Below are 16,839 nucleotides of genomic sequence, written 5' to 3' on the forward strand. Positions count from 1 at the left end.
AATAATATATATATTATTATATTATATTATAATATATATGTCTAACTGTGTACATTAAAAACAGAGAATTGGTTGCAACCAATGCTCTGTTTTTAATGTACACAGTTAAATTTGGCCTGCTGTTTGGGTGGTAAGTGCGAGCCTGGTTATTACATATACAACTTTATTTATACTTACTGATTGCTTGAAAACGCATCTCATTCAAAGTTCCAAAAACTCCCCTCTTTTAACCAACAGGGATAGAGGCATATGTTTTTCATATGCCTCATTTAAAGTCCCAATCCTAGTTTTCTTTATTCTCTCCTACATGTAAAAATCATAATCTTTTTGCTCGAAAATTACTCAGAACCCCCAAACATTATATATATATATTATTTTAGAAGACACCCTAGGAAATAAAATGGTGGTTGTTGCAACTTTTTATGTTACACTGTATTTGCGCAGCAATTTTTCAAACACTTTTTTTTGAAAGAAACATTCATGAATAAAAAAAAAACCCACTAAAGTTAGCCCTATTTTTTTGTATGCTATGAAAGATGATGTTACGCCAAGTGAATAGATACCTAACATGTCATTCTTTAAAATTGTGCATACTTGGAATGACGCCAAACTTTAGTACTTAAAAATCTCCATAGGCAACACTTTAAAATGTTTACAGGTTACATGTTTAGAGTTACAGAGGAGGTCAAGCGCTAGAATTATTGTTTTCGCTCTAACGTTTGGAGCGTGTGTAACCTGTGTGTTTCTGGCTCTGATACTAGCCAGTGCCTCACCAGCCACTGACCTCACCGCACATCCCTGATACTTACATGCTCTGTGCAGTGGTTTTGCACAGAGCAGCCCCAATCCTCCTCCTCTATTTAGATTTTCGGTTTAACCACTTGAAGATCTTGCTATAGCAAAATGATGACTACAGCGTGGTAGGCCAGTTGTGGGAGGGCGTCCTATGATGTGTCCTCCTGTGGTCATCGGTGTCCTAATGATCAGTGCAGCCCCAACGGTGCTCATCAGTACTGCCTATCAGTGCCCTTCAGTGTCGCATATCAGTGCCCATCAATGCCGCATATCAGTGCCTCCTCATCAGTACCGCCTATCAGTGCCCTTCAGTGCTGCCTATTAGTGTCCATCAGTGGCGCCTATCAGTGCTGCCTATTAGTATTATTATTATTAGTGCCTATCAGTGCAGCCTCAGCCTCGTTTGCAAAATTTTATAACACACTAAGAAAAACTGTTTATTTTTAAATTGTTTGTTTAGCAAAAAAAAAAAAAAGTGGTTAAATACAACCAAATAAAAAATCTATTTGTGTGAAAAAAATTATAAAAATGTTATATGGGTACAGTGTTGCATGACCGCGCAATTGTCATTCAAAGTGTGACAGTGTTGAAATCTGAAAATTGGCCTGGGCAGGAAGGGAGTAAAAGTGCCCAGAAGATAAGTGGTTAGCACAGCTTTAACATCGTTGGCAACCCTGCCCAGTTCTCCTTTGTGGACTTTGTGGCCATAAATAAATTACAGTAAGTATGGCCGTACATTATACAATTTTCTTGCACAATCTTCCTTTAGATTTACCAAAACCACATAATATGAGGTCAACCCTAAACACTTAAAATTTTAATGCAATCAGGCAGGCCCTTGTACTACATAGTTGAAGGTAAATCTAAAGGAAAATGAACAATAAAATTGTATAATATACAGTATTGCCAGCTTAAGCAACCATTGTCACTCTAGGACAGGAAGTGTGTTATTGGCAGGATGCCTAAGTGACAACTACTATTTGTAGTCTCCATTGGATGTAACAGAACATTGTCACCCTATGAGAGGAAGTGCCCGAGAAATGACCTTAACAGCAGAATCTTCAGGTAATACTTTATTTAAAGATGCAAACATGATAAACACTGCCAAACTCTCTGGGAACATAAAGCTGAATTCCAGATATGGGTATTTTTGCATACCTGGCCCATCACCCTCAAAGCTGAAAATCACTGTAGTAGGTACCATTACCACTGTGCTCTATATTAACTTATGGGTCCTGTGTTGAAAATCATTCTCTGAATAGATAAGGTGGAGAGGAGAGACAGTGATGTCACAACCTCCACGTCATCCAATCAGATAACTCTTTGTATTCATTAAAGGGGTTGTAAAGGAAAACATTTTTTTTCAAAATGAGCATCCTTTACCTGCAGACATTCCTCTTTTCACTTCCTCATTGTTCGTTTTTGCTGTGAAGTTGCTCCATTTCTTCTCTGTTCTGTTCACTTCCTGCTTGTTACTCACCACCGTGAAGGGAGGCTTTACTGCGGTGGTCAGTGACGTGCTCGCCCCCTCCTGGGAACTACATCTGTGCGGCAGGACGCTCTCAGAAAGGACACATGAAAGACAATGGGGTGTGTGGTTTCGCCCGTGCTTCCGTTGGGGGCCGGCCGAACTACCATGACGCTCTCCTTGGTTACCTGGCTGGTATTTATAGACGCTGGGTGATGTACTAGCTCCACCCACCGCTGACGAAGTCCAATCCGGACGTAACGTGCGTACAGGGGAGGAGTTTTCCTGTGACGTCACCCGCATCCTTTCTGCTGCCGCTCGGGACTGTTGCTCTGAGTTTTTATTCATTTTAATTTACATTGCTAATCGCCTACTGGCTGGGTGTTTTCTGGCTGATTGTCTGTGGACATAACCAGATTGACTGTAGTATGGTGAAGCGCTGTTTTTTACCTTTCCCTGGAATAAATACAGTCTACACTTAGAACATGTTTTTATTTTTTATTCCGCATTGGACCTACCATTCACTGTTGCATTGCACTCCACTGCACCATCTTCCCTATGGTGAGAACAAGCTGTCTTTGACCACTTGTGAAAACATTAGGTCCAACTCATCTGGTAAGGAGGCACTTCTTATACTGGTGGAGGTTATCATCACATTTGCCGAAGATTTTGCTATCTCACTGGGTGTCATCTCTATTCCTGATTTCTTCAGTCAAGGACTTTATTTGCGCTGCACTATTATTATTATTTTTAATTTATACCTGGAAATCAGATTTCAATTCAGAAATATACCTTAACACGCAAATAATGAGACATTTACTGGTACAGGATATTTCCTGCAACAAATATTTCAATGGGCAAATCTTGAACCCACACAAAACTTGTAACTTACCAAAGCAAGTGGCACCATCATTGTTTTTTTCCATATTCAGTAATGCCCCGTACACACGGTTGGGATTCCTGACGGACTTTAATAGAGAGAAGGGTTCTCTATTTTTCCAACGGAAATTCCAACGGAGGTTTTCCCGTTGGAAAGTCCGACCGTGTGTACACGGCATAACTTTTCTTTTGATTTTAGTTGTATATTCAGCAGAATATTCTAAATAATACAACACATATAATGGACAAACATAATGCCCCGTACTCACGAGCGGAAATTCCGACAAGAAATCCGTGGATTTTTTTCCGACGGAAAGTTGGCTCAAACTTGTGTTGCATACACACAGTCACACAAATCTTGTTGGAAATTCCAACCATCAAGAACACAGTAATGTACGACAAGCTGAAAAAACTGAAGTTTAATAGCCAGTGTGGCTCTTCTGCTTGACTTAGAGCGTGCGTGGTTTTTTGTCCATCGGAATTGCATACAGACGATCAGAATTTCCGACAAGAACTTTTTCCGTCTGAAAATTTGAGAACTAGCTCTCAAATTTTTGTTGGAGGAAATTCCGACAGAAAAAAGTTCGATGGAGCCTACACGCGGTCAGAATTTCTGACCAAAAGCTCACATCAAGCTTTTCTTTTCGGAATTTCCGACCGTGTGTACGCGGCATTAGGGTTCTCTTAACCCAATATTTCATTACACAACCCCTAATGCCCCATACACACGGTTGGAATTTCCAACAAGAAAAGTTTGATGTAAGATTTTGGTCGTAAATTCCGACTGTGTGTAGGCTCCATCAGACTTTTTCTGTTGGAATTTCTGTCAACAAAAATTTGAGGTTCTCAAATTTTCAGACGGAAAAAGTTCTTGTCGGAAATTCCAATCATCTGTATGCAATTCTGATGGACAAAAAAACATGCATGCTCTGAATCAAGCAGAAGAGCCACACTTGCTATTGTATTCCTTTTTTTCTCGGCTCGTCGTACGTGTTGTACGTCATCGCGTTCTTGACGGTCGGAATTTCCGGCAACATCTGTGTGACTGTGTATATGCAACACAAATTTAGCCAGCGTTCCGTCAGAAAAAAATCCACGTTTTTTGTGTCAGAATTTTCGCTCGTGTGCACGTGGCATTAGAGGAAATTGATTTCTATAGCTTTCAGTGAGACCCCTGCACCTGCTAGCAGGGAGTTGACATAGTTATCCCACTCTTGACTAAACTACTCGAGCTGCCTCAGTTTGAAGAATGTCTTTTCTAGATGGCATGTTTCAGCCCTTTCCATAAAGTTCCATGGTTCAATAGAATACAGGTCAGGGCTCATAGATGACCACTTCATAATAGTCCAATGTTTGGTTCTTAGTTGTCCTTGGGTGCTTTTCGCTGTGCGTTTTAGATCATTGTCCTGTTTGAAGACCCATGATATATGACTGGGTCAGAGTTTCTGACACTGGGCAGTAGGTATCATTACAGATTTGCTTGATAGTCTTGAAATTTGAGATGAGATGTGTCTAGCACAGATTAAGGCTGGGTTCACACTACTACACTACTTTTATCCTACTTTGCTCTGTGTTCAATGTTTCCCTATGAGAGCGTCTTGTAGCGTCCTACACAAGTCGGTCCGACTTTGAAAATGCTCCCTGTACTACTTTTGGTCCTACATTGATCCTACTTCAGGCCCATTGAATATCATTGAAGTCGGACCAAAGTAGTATCCTGTTCATGAAAGTAGGATGGATGTAGGACCAATGTAGGATAAATGTAGGACCAATGTAGCAGAGCAAAGTAGGATGAAAGTAGTGTAGTAGTGTGAACCCAGCCTTAGGCCACCCCCTGCCAAACGCAGCAAAGCAGCCCTAAAACATAACTGGGCCTATGTTTCACAGTAGTTACGATGTTCTTTGCTTTGAAAGCCTCCCTTTTTGTCTGTGAACACATAGCTGATAGGACTTGTCCAAAAGCTCAACTTTTGACATACCAGCCCGAAGGACATTCTCCCAGAATCAGTGTAGCTTGTCAATATCCACTTTAGCAAATTTCAGTCTGGCTTTTTTATGTTTTTTCTTCAACAGTGGAGTCCTCCTGAGTCTTCTTTCTTTGAGCCCACTTTCACTTAAAAAGACGCTAGACTCAATCTTTCTAAAATATCAAGTATACTATGGCTCAGTTTTTTTTTCTGTTTACAAGGTCTCTTATAATTTTTTTTCTTTCAAAATATTTTATTTCCAGAAAATAAATGTAGCGGGATATCACCCTTTATGTGATATGAGAAACTACCATCTGCTGATCAAAAAGGATCTCAGCTCCCTCCGGTGGCCGAGTTGTGATATAGTAACCTGCTGTTTACTTCTTGTCCTTGCCGCAGAGAATGTTGGGAAATTGAGTACAGGGAGAAAAGAGACTCCATTGCCCTGGGTTATTTATAAACTACAACACCCAGAGTGCAACTGTACAACCCCGGAATGCTTTGCTTCCCACGCAGCCTGATGGGGGAGGAAATTTAAAGAGGAGGGCGTTCTTGGCGCGCTCTCTCCGGCCCGCTTCTTCAACCCAGGAGGACACCTGTGCGTGGTGTCTCCACAGAAGTCTAGGCCGGGGTTGAGGCCTACATATGCCCGGGCAGAGCGCCATTGAGGAAAAGAGACAGAACCTCTGACGGAGTGATCGGACGGTGTTCCAGTGCAGTAGTGACCTGTTCGAGACCTGTTCATCCTGAAAGATTGTGACCGGAGATCGTGGAGGGAGTGTTTCGGAAGGACAAGGCCTGAACTGGTTGAGTGAGATGGGCACCTGCCCAAGACCTATTGACTGTGTTGTTGGAAGGTGGATCGCCCACATTAGCCATTGCAATTTGACCATTCGGGTCTCTTCCACCCATTTCACTTGTTTCCCTATTGGATTAAAAATTACCCCTTGCGCAACACCGCATGCCGACGCATCAGTGCACCGACTTTTGGGATAATTTGAACTAAGGTTTGGTCTGATCAACCAAACCACATTAGGTGTGTTACCTAAAGACTGCCTATTTAGTTATTGCAGACTGTTAATGTCTATCTTCATACTTTTTAATTGAGTAATTGGTTCCATTACACTGTGTAGTATTGTTAATATTGAGAGCTGGGTGAGGCTTGGAAAGGAGGTGCTTCAGTGTGGACGCCTTATTGAGGGAATCCCCTTGCTGCGTGCTTACACAGGTCTGCATAGTCGTTATAATTCAACGTGTATTTATTTGTTATCACTGTTTCTGACTTTTGCAGGGCTCTGCAAGAAGTATTTTAATGTTTTACCTGTGTTCCTTTTTCTTTATCTTATCAAGTAAAGAGTTACATTGGTTAAGCTGAAATTTGTGTCCAGTCTATCTATCATACTGTGGACCGATACAACTCAAGGTAATCATTAATTTACCTAGTTTACTGTGGTGTGACAAGATATTGTGTACTCCAAGAAGTCATTGGGGTTCACAATTCCCATTATACCAGTGGTGCCAAGGGAGGGTTTGAGCCAATTTCAGGGGTTGGTAGCCACAGCGTAGACCCAAAACAAACCAGCAGCTCCTTCGGGGGTAGTGCTACATAAATATTACAATTTAGTACATTACGGTACATCTCGTTATGAATAAAATCTGGTAGATGACCTCTTAGAATAAATACTACTATTTTGTAGATAAATAAAGACATATCATTAAAATGATAGATGTGGTTTTAGAATGTTAAATAATTACTATGAAGAATTTCAGGCCAACTGATAAACAAAGACATTTCTGTCCTCCTGGTGCCCCTTATTGGGAACTAACTACAGCAGGGGAGGAAACATCTCACCATACTTTTACCTAAAGATCCCAGGAATAGCCAGGCTAAAAGAGATCGGCCTTATTATCTATGAAAGAGGATATTTTATCTATCATTTCTATGTATAATCAAAAAAGTAAAAAAAAAGGGGGGGGGATAGGTCTCCCTCAGAACATCACCAGAAATCCCTATAGGAGGAAAAAAATAAAAAGAAGAGGGGAAAAGTATGAGAGAAAAAGGAAAGAAGGGATAGGAAGGGGGTGGGGGTATGGGGGTTTGATGGGAAACATGCCTAACTTAGAGTTATGTAGGAACCGAAGGAACACCCTGGTTAAGAAAGATTCCTACATATCTAGCCCAAGGTTCCAAAAGGTTTTTGAATTTCGGAACAGTATCAGTTAGAATACTAGCTAGCTTTTCTTGAGTCATTATCCAAGATATATTTTTTTGGGGCTTCCAAGAAAGAAGGTTTAGGTTTTTAGGTTTCTTCCACGCTTTGGCAATTGTAAGCCTGGCTCCTGTAAAAATAAAATGGATTAGTTTGTGTGTAATTTTTGGTATTTGAAGTATGTGAGCATTTAGGAGAGCTATTGAAAGAGACCTAGAAACCTGGCAACCATTGACCTTGGAAATCATAGAGAAGATTTTGCCCCCAAAGGGGCTGATTCTAGGACATTCCCACCAGATATGAGTCATTGACCCTAAAAGTTGTCATCCCCTGAAACAGGTCGGATCAGCTATAGGGTATATAGATGCAAGTTTAGAGGGGGTTAAATACCACCTGGTTATAACCTTGATATTAGCCTCCATCAGTGAGACATTTAGAATACACTTGAAGTCTTATTATTTCTTTTAGGCTTCTTTTTTGTCCTTGCTCTCTATCCTCCACTGATGTATCCTACCTCAAGTAGTATAGCGCGAGAAGTGCCATTATTTCTACCCACATGATACGTTCTATGCGTACTGCAATTCCTAAAAAACTTGAATGTGTCTGAATGCAGTAGTCCATCTCAGAGGTGAACAGGAAAAGGTGGCATGGAGAACAAATGTAGCCACCTGAGAAGAAGAAGTCTGAGAAAAACAGAAAAAAGCATGCATTTGAGTAATGAAACAAAGGAAGAAAGAAATAGGTATGTTCTTCTTATATTTAAACATACTGAATTTATTTTATTTTATAGTTTGGTGTCATGGAAACTGATCTAAATTGACCTTGAAGTTCAGCTCGTTATTTGGAGGTTTTCCCTGGCTTTTTGTCTACCTACACTAATCTTCTGTGCAATCTAGGACTGGTTTCATTTTGCAAGACATCCAAGGAGATTGAAATTATAGTCACATGAACATCCTGCTGCTTGGAGATGGTGTCATTGCTTTTAGTCTAGGTTCATGCAGTTGATGCATTTTGCGTTTTTAAACCCACATTTTTCACAAGTTTTAACATGCACTTTCCATGCATTTTGTGTATTTTTCTTTAAAAACACTGTATATAGCTGGTCACTGAGGAGCAGGCCTGGAAGCCAGCTGTCGCGTCCTTAACAACCAATGAGTCATCAGCAGTTCCCCACTGACAGCTGAATGTAAAAAAAAAAATTTCTGCCAAAAAAACAGAAGAGTTAGCTGATTAGCTTTTGACAAGTGTAGAGCCTGGTATGGTTCAGGAGCTTGGATAAGGGTCTGACATGGATTAACCACTTGCTGACTGGCTCACGCCGATATACGTCGGCAAAAAGTCACGGCTGGGCAGATCAACGTATATATATGTTGCCCTTTAAGATGCGACATTGTGGGTGCGCGCATGCCGCGAACTCCATGAGTGTGAGCGTGGGGAGTCCCACGATCGTCTCACGGAGAGAAATAACGGGGAAATGCTAATGTAAACAAGCATTTCCCCGTTCTGCCTAGTGACAAGGACACTGATCAACGCTCCCATCCCCCCTACAGTTAGAACACATCCCTAGGACACACTTAACCCCTTCAGTGCCCCTACTGGTTAACCCCTTCACTGCCAGTGTCATTTTTACAGTAATCAGTGAATTTTTATAGCACTGATCGTTGTATAAATGACAATGGTCCCAAAATGGCATCAAAAGTGTCCGATGTGTCTGCCATAATGTGGCAGTCACAATAAAAATCTCTGATCGCCACCATTACTAGTAAAAAAAAAATATTAATAAAAATGCCATAAAACTATCCCCTATTTTGTAGACGCTATAACTTTTGTGCAGACCAAACAATAAAGGCATATTGCGATTTATTTTACTAAAAATATGTAGAATACGTATCAGCCTAAACTGAGGGAATTTATATATATATATATATATATATATATATATATATATATATATATATATATATATATATATATATATATATATTTTGGGGGGGATATTTATTATAGCAAAAAGTAAAAAATATTGCTTTTTTTTCAAAATTGTCACTCGTTTTTTTGTTTATAGTGCAAAAAATAAAAACTGCAGAGGTGATCAAATACCACCAAAAGAAAGTTCTATTTGTGGGAAAAAAAGAACGTCAATTTTGATTGGGTGCAACGTCGCACGACCACGCAATTGTCAGTTAAAATGATGCAGTGCCGAATTGCAAAAAGTGCTCTGGTCAGCAGGGGGGTAAATTCTTCTGGGGCTGAAGTGGTTAAAAACACTGTATAAAGCTGGTCACTAAGGAGCAGGCCGGGAAGCTGCGTCCTTAACAACCGATGAGTCATGAGCTGTTCCCACTGACAGCTGAATGTAAAAAACAAAAACAAAATTGCTGACAAAAAAAATTGTAAAATAAAACGTTGTGGGGTCCCCCCCAGATCCATACCAGGCCCTTCAGGTCTGGTATGGATTTGGAGGGGAAACCCATGCAAAATCAAAAATAAAAGAGCTTGGGGTCCCCCCAAATCCATACCAGACCCCTATCCGAGCATGCAGCCCAGCAGGTCAAGAAAGGAGGGGACAAGCGAGCACCCCCCCTCCTGAACCATACCAGGCCACATGCCCTGCTGGGGGCTTTGGGTCAGAAGGGGCTTTGCTTTGCCCACGCTTGTGATGTCACCCGGGTGGCCCCGCCCTTAACCAATTTAAGAACTGTCAGACGAAGGAGCGGGCAGTCGCTGATTAGCTTTTGATGAGTGTGGAGCCTGGTATGGTTCAGGAGCTCGTATAAAGGTCTGGTATGAATTAAGGGGTACCCCATGCCATTTTTTTTATTGTGGTGTGGGGTTCCCCTTCAAATCCATACCAGACCTGAAAGGCCTGGTATGGATCTGGGGGGGGGGACCCAAGCTGTTTTTTCACAATTTTATTCCCTGACTATTCTTTTTTTTACATTCAGCTGTCAGATGGCTCATCGGTTGTTAAGGACATGATGGACGGCTTCCCGGCCCGCTCCTTAGCAACCAGCTATATACAGTGTTTTTAAAGGGGAAAAACCCACGAAAAGCATCACAAATGCAACTCTTGCATTTCTGGTGTGGCTCCTTTGAAGTCTATTATAAAACGCAATTTGCTGTTTGACAAAAAGTCCCTGACCCTTCAGAACAGCTGAAAAACACATAGGTGAGAACGTGTACCACAGGAAACCATGTTGAATGGTTCTGCAAATTGCAAAACGCACCAAAAAGCATATACCGTAGGTATTAATGTAGGGTTATCTTTGACATGCTGGTCTATAAATTTATTTCTGATCTTCTTAGACAACTCTTTGCTTTCTCTGTACGATGCACATGATAATACCAAACACAGTGGCTACCTTTCTCCAATTAAAAAGTCTTACTGACTGATTACAAGATTGAATATGTGTGATACTAATTACAGAAAACAGTAATATTACTATGATCCAATTTAAAATCATTTCTAGGATTGTCAACAACTGTCCATTTTTAAAATATATTTGCATGATAAGCCATCATTTCTCTCTTTTTCACACTCCCTTTGCTTTACAAAAAGACATGCAGGTATAAATACAACAATTACTTTTGATTTCACCATTTTTCAGTAGCAATTAAACATTGAATCAGTCACCTCTAAGGCTGCATTCACACCTAGGCGTAGGCGATTTGCGGCGTTTTTTACCTTGATTTGCGCGACAAATTGCTGCGTTTTTTACCGTGATTTGCCACGACAAAACGCAGTGTTTTTAACCGCGGTTTTGTATAGGTCATTGTCGGGTATGGAGAACGCCGAAGCCGCCCGATATGCCACGACAAAAAAGGGTTTGGGACTTGTTTGAGCTTCAGGCGTTTCGGCGTTCGGCGTGGAGATGTGAACCATCTCCATAGAGAATCATGTTATTTCTCCCCTCCAGCGTATTGTAGCGTCGCGCTTCAGGCGTTTTGTCGCCTAGGTGTGAATGCAGCCTAAGGGTACCAACCAGGCCCGGACTGGGACAAAAATTAGGCCCGGGCATTTTAGACTGAGCAGCCCATGGCTAATTTACCGGGAGGCACGGAGAGCATGGGAAGGGGGGCGAAGAATGTGGGGGGATGGAGAACACGGGGGAGTGTGGAGAGCACTAAGGGGGCCAGAGAGCACAGGGGGTGAAGAGCATGGGGGGTGGAGAGCACTAGGGGGAGCCGGAGAGCACAAGGGTGCTGGAGAGTACAAGCAGGGGCAGAGAACACAGGAGGCGAAGAGCACAGAGGGGGCGGGGACCATGGGGGGGATGGAGAGCACAAGCAGGGGCCGAGAACATGGAAGGTGAACAGCACAGGGGGGCTGGAGAGCATTGGGGGCTTAAGAGCACTGGGGGGCGGAGAGCACAGGAGCGGCCGGAGAGCACTGGGAGGGGCTGGAGAGTACTGGGGGGCCGGAGAGTAAAAGGGAGCTGATGAGCACAGGGGGGCCTGAGAGCACTGGGAGGGGCTGAAGAGCACGGAGAGCTGGAGAGCACTGGGGGGGCTGGAGAGTATGGAGAGCACTGGGGGGGGGGGGCTGGAGAGCACTGGGGGTCAGAGAGTACAGGGGTGCTGATGAGCACTGGGGGGCCTGAGAGCACTGGGAGAGGCTCCAGAGCATTAGGGGGGCCAGAGAGTACAGGGGTTGATGAGCACAGGGGGGGCTGAGAGCACTGGGAGGGGCTGGAGAGCATAGAGGGCTGGAAAACACAGGGGGAGGGCTGAAGAGCACTGGGGGGGCCTGAGAGCACTGGGGGGAGGCTGGAGAGCACTGGGGGGAGCAGAGAGTACAGGGGGCTCATGAGCACTGGGGGCTGGAGAGTACAGGGGGGCCTGATGAGCACTGGGGGGCGGAGAGTACAGGGGTTGATGAACACAGGGGGGCTGGAGAGCACAGGGGAGGGCTGGAGAGCACTGGGGGGGCTGGAGAGTACGGAGGGCTGGAGAGCACTGGGGGGGCCTGAAAGCACTTGGGGGGGGGGGCTGGAGAGCACTGGGGGGCCAGAGAATACAGGGGGGCTGATGAGCACTGGAGGACAGAGTACAGGGGGGCTGATGAGCACTGGGGGGGCTGGAGAGCACTGGGGGGAGAGTACAGGGGGGCTGATGAGCACTGGGGGGGCCTGAGAGCACAGGGAGGAGGCTGGAGAGCACTGGGCACTGGAAAGTACAGGGGGGCTGATGAGCACACTGGGAGGGGCTGGAGATCTCTGGGGACTGGGGGGGGCGGAGTGTACAGGAGCTGGAGATCACTTGGGGGGCTGGAGTGCAGTGGGAGAGCCTGAGAGCAGGGGGCAGTAGAAAGAGGCTGGATATAAGAAGCAGCTGCACACACAGAAGAATCCATCTCTTTATTTTTCTCCTACAACCTCTGAATGCCCACGGAAGGGAGAGAGTGAGAAGCTGGCATTCAGAGGCTGTGGGAGAAAAATAAAGGCATGGATTCTTCTACTGTGTCTGCAGCGGCTTTTCCTATCCAGGCGCACGCATACAGACACTCACTTGAACACCGGCGGCTGCGTCTCATGTAGATCCCCTCCCTCTTCATGGTCACAGGTAACGTGACCTGTAGTCTCCGCCCTCCAGTCTGACGGCCGAACTGTAATGGCGGCCGGCCAGCAAGCCTCGGAGAGGCCGGGCGAGCGGCAGGGGCTCAAGGAGCCTTGGCCACACAAGACCATGGGGCCCGGTGGCCCGCGGCAGGCCGCGGCCCACCGGGCAAACGCCCGGTATGCCCTATGGCCAGTCCGGGTCTGGTACCAACAACTTTGTCTAATGCCACGTACACACGTTTTTCGGCATAAAAAAAAAATGACGTTTTTAAAAACATCATTTAAAATGATCATGTGTGGGCTTCACATCGTTTTTCGGCTTCCGAAAAACGACAAAAAAAAATTCGAACATGCTGCATTTTTTCACGTCGTTTTTTAAAATGTTGTTTTTCGTGTTGTTAAAAATGATCGTGTGTGGGCAAAAACTACATTTTAAACTCGCACATGCCCAGAAGCAAGTTAGGAGACAAGAGCGCTCGTTCAGGTAAAACTACCATTCATAATGAAGTAAGCACATTCATCACGCTGCAACAGACAAAAAAGCGTGAATTGTCTTTTACTAACAAGGAATCAGCTAAAAGCAGCCCAAAGGCGAATAGAACTTCCCCTTTAGAGTGCCGTCGTACGTGGTGTACGTCACCGCGCTTCGTTCATCATTTTTCAAAAACTATGGTGTGTGGGCAACATCGTTTTTAATGATGAAGTTGGAAAAACAGTTTTTTGGACATGCTGAAAAACAACGTTTTTTTTCATGCCTAAAAACGATCGTGTGTACGCAGCATTAGACTCTAATCTAGATACTTTCCCTGAATATTAAGGATGGTCTTTCATATATTATTAACCGAAGAAACCCAGATTTGTTCCGAGCCAAGTGACTAAAAGAATGTCTTACCTGCTTTGACACGGACCGGTGTTTCGGTTTTGCTAACAGTCTTGTACAGGGCCAATAAATCAGACACTTCCATCAGGAAAAGCATTTGCCGGCAGCCCTCCTTCTCAGCACTACTGAGACCCATGATAAACGAAGAGACGTGTGAGAGAATCAGACCGATGTTCTACACTTACTTCATGTAAATGACAAAGCAAATGATAAATGAAAGTGAAACTAGTCACTGCTGTTAAATACCAGATCAGGGCGGGTTATTATTTCCTTCCAGATGTGCTTATAGTATATCATATTTCTGCTACTTATTTACTAATTCACTTGCTGTGATCAAGGTCTGCCAATTTTGCTGGTGTGCACTTACCCATTGACCCACTTACATTATTATAGTAGTATTAAATCCTCAATGTTTTAACCTAACATATTGAGCATAAAAATAAGTATTTCCCAGTGAACTATTTGTTAAAATTCTTACTCGGACACTTGCAGTTTACATCTTAGACCACCTCAATACAGGGCATTTTCACCCCCTTCCTGCCCAGGCCAATTTTCAGCTTTCAGCGAAGTAACATTTTCAATGACAATTGTGCGGTCATGCAACACTGTACCCATATGACATTTTTTTCCCCACAAATAGAGCTTTCTTTTGGTGGTATTTGATCACCTCTGCGGTTTTTATTTTTTGGGCTATAAACAAAAAAAGAGCAATGAGTTTGAAAAAAAAACAATATTTTTTTACTTTTTGCTATAATAAATATCCCATTTAAAAAATAATAATAATAATAATAACAATTTCTTCCTCAGTTTAGGCGGATATGTATTTTTCTACATATTTTTGGTAATAAAAATCACAATAAGCGTATATTGATTGGTTTGCGCAAATGTTTCAGCGCCTACAACATAGGGAATAGATTTATGTCATTTTTTTTTTTTTTTTTTATTACTAGTAATGGCGGCGATCTGCCATTTTTATCAAGACGGTGACATTGCGGCAGACATATCGGACACTTTTGACACTATTTTGGGACCATTCACATTTATGCAGCTATAAAAATGCACTGATTACTTGGTAAATGTCACTGGCAGGGAAGAGGTTAACACTAGGGGGGCGATCAAGGAGTTAAATGTGTAGTCTAGGGAGTGATTCTAACTGTAGGGGGATGGGACTCACAATAGGTGGAGACTGATCGGTGTTCCTCTGTACTGGGAACACAGCATCGGTCTCCTCTCACCTGACAGGACGTGGATCTGTGGTGTGACAGGCAATGCGCATTGGCTCCCGACTGAGGCGGCAGGCACACAAGCTCGGGAAGAGGCTCGGGAAGCCAAAGACGTCATATGACGGCGGCCGGGAGGGACAGAGGGTTCTTGCAGCCGTCATATGACTATACTTCGGTAGAGAAGTGGTTAAACATGGCTGATTTCTGCTCTCTTAGTGCTGCTTCTCGGAACTTAATTTCTTCACAGGAAAGAGATTACAGTGGACAGTGCAGCCTAAAGCCAGTCTGTTAGCTTGGCAAAGGGAGGGGCGGGTAAGAGAAAAGAACAATGGAGTTTCTTGGCATCTTGGGCTATGAAAATGTGTGTTTCTATTGAAGCAGACAGGGAGATTTTTTAATAAAACTGGTGCGCTCAGAATGAAAGCAAAGGGGAAGAGGTTTCTAGGAACCCCCCTTTCCTCATGGGATTTTGACAGGAGGTAGTTTCAACGCTCCCGCCCTGTGTGATTAAGACACACAGGTCCCTTGTTAGGTCAAGTGTACTGAGGTGAGGTCACATGGCCTATAGGGGTTAGGCCATGTGAGTCATGTCAGGGTTTATACAGGCAGGGAGAAAGCTGGGCTAGTATTGACTAATCTGTGGTAAGGTCACATGGCAGACTAGGGTTAGGCCATGAGAATTTTATTTCAGAACATTCCAGAACCCCCCCCGAGCCTGCCTATAAAAGGGAGTTCCATGAAGGGGAGCTCATTCGCCTCAGAAGGCACAGCCGTAGTGCTCTAGGAGTTATCTTCATTGGGCAAACGGCGCTTTCTGAGGCCAGAAGGCGGTGAAGATTGTGTCCGCTTCTGTCTGGACCTACCGAGATCTCCAGGTCAAGAAGCTCCAGAGGAAGGGGGATATTGCCGCCACCGCCGTAGGAAGATCGCGGACCAGAGAGTTCGAATAGATCAGCTCGGCACTGCAAGAGGAAGAGGAGGAAGACCCTCGGCAAGCAGATCCGGAGTGCAGGGAGCAACACAACGTCATCTCCGGCATAGCTGAAGGGCCGACGAAGAGGAGGCGCATCCCGTGCAGAAGACACTCCCCGTCACCGCCTTGTAGGTCAGCGGAAGGAAGAGCTGGGTGGTCGCAGACGCCATGCCACGGGAGGAGGAGCCAGAGGCAGAGCCGCGTCACGGCGGCCATCTTGCCGAAGACCAGAAGAGGAGTTTCCTAGGCAACCAGGGATGCCTGAAGATGCCGGCATTAGCAGCAGAGCGGTTTCTGGTCCATCCAGGCCCCTATTTACTGCGGCACCCACAGCACAAGAGGACCAACGGGGTCACAGCATTCCTGTGGTCTGTGCCCATCCACAGCAACAGGCTGAAAACTTACTTGTGAATCCAGGAGCTGGTGAGTTAACCTTTGACAAATTAATTTAGATTGGTCTTTCATATCAAGCAGGTGATTCTGTAAACCAAGGGCGTCAAACTCAATTTCATGGTGGGCCGCATCAGCATTATGATTGCCCTCAAAAGGGCCGGTTGTATCTGTAAGATTAGATGTCCAGTGCATCTCCTCCCTTACATTAGATGTCAAGAGCCACCCCACCATCAGAAGTTGAGTCCCCCACTCTCCCTTACATCACAGTGCACCCCCTTTTCATTATGCTGCTGCTGGGAAGAAGTTGGATGCATTGCTTGAAAGCAAAAAGTAGGGATCTGGAGGAGGACCAGAGGAGGGCTGGAGCTCTCCGAAAGCTGCAGGAGAGGTGCGAGGACCACATGAAATGGCCTGGAGATTCAGCCCGCGGGCCTTGTGTTTGACACCTGTGCTTTAAACAATCAAATTTCGGAAGCAATGTCTACAGTTAATT

The 16,839-nt window shown here is 44.2% G+C and overlaps 1 protein-coding gene across 2 annotated transcripts in view; it reads right to left on the minus strand.

Moving 5' to 3' along the window:
• Positions 1 to 13,969, minus strand: part of LOC120927816 — a 32,048-nt gene extending 18,079 nt beyond the window's left edge. Inside the window, exon 1 of one of the 2 annotated variants that reach the window (XM_040338736.1) lies at positions 13,770 to 13,969. In XM_040338736.1, coding sequence (XP_040194670.1) covers positions 13,770 to 13,893 — 124 coding nt within the window. In that variant the 5' untranslated portion in view covers positions 13,894 to 13,969. The remainder of the gene's footprint in view (positions 1 to 13,769) is intronic. The other variant, XM_040338735.1, reaches the window with a different exon arrangement.
• Between the last annotated feature and the right edge of the window lie 2,870 nt (positions 13,970 to 16,839).

This window comes from Rana temporaria, chromosome 2 (assembly GCF_905171775.1).
Source record: "Rana temporaria chromosome 2, aRanTem1.1, whole genome shotgun sequence".
Lineage (NCBI taxonomy): Eukaryota > Metazoa > Chordata > Amphibia > Anura > Ranidae > Rana > Rana temporaria.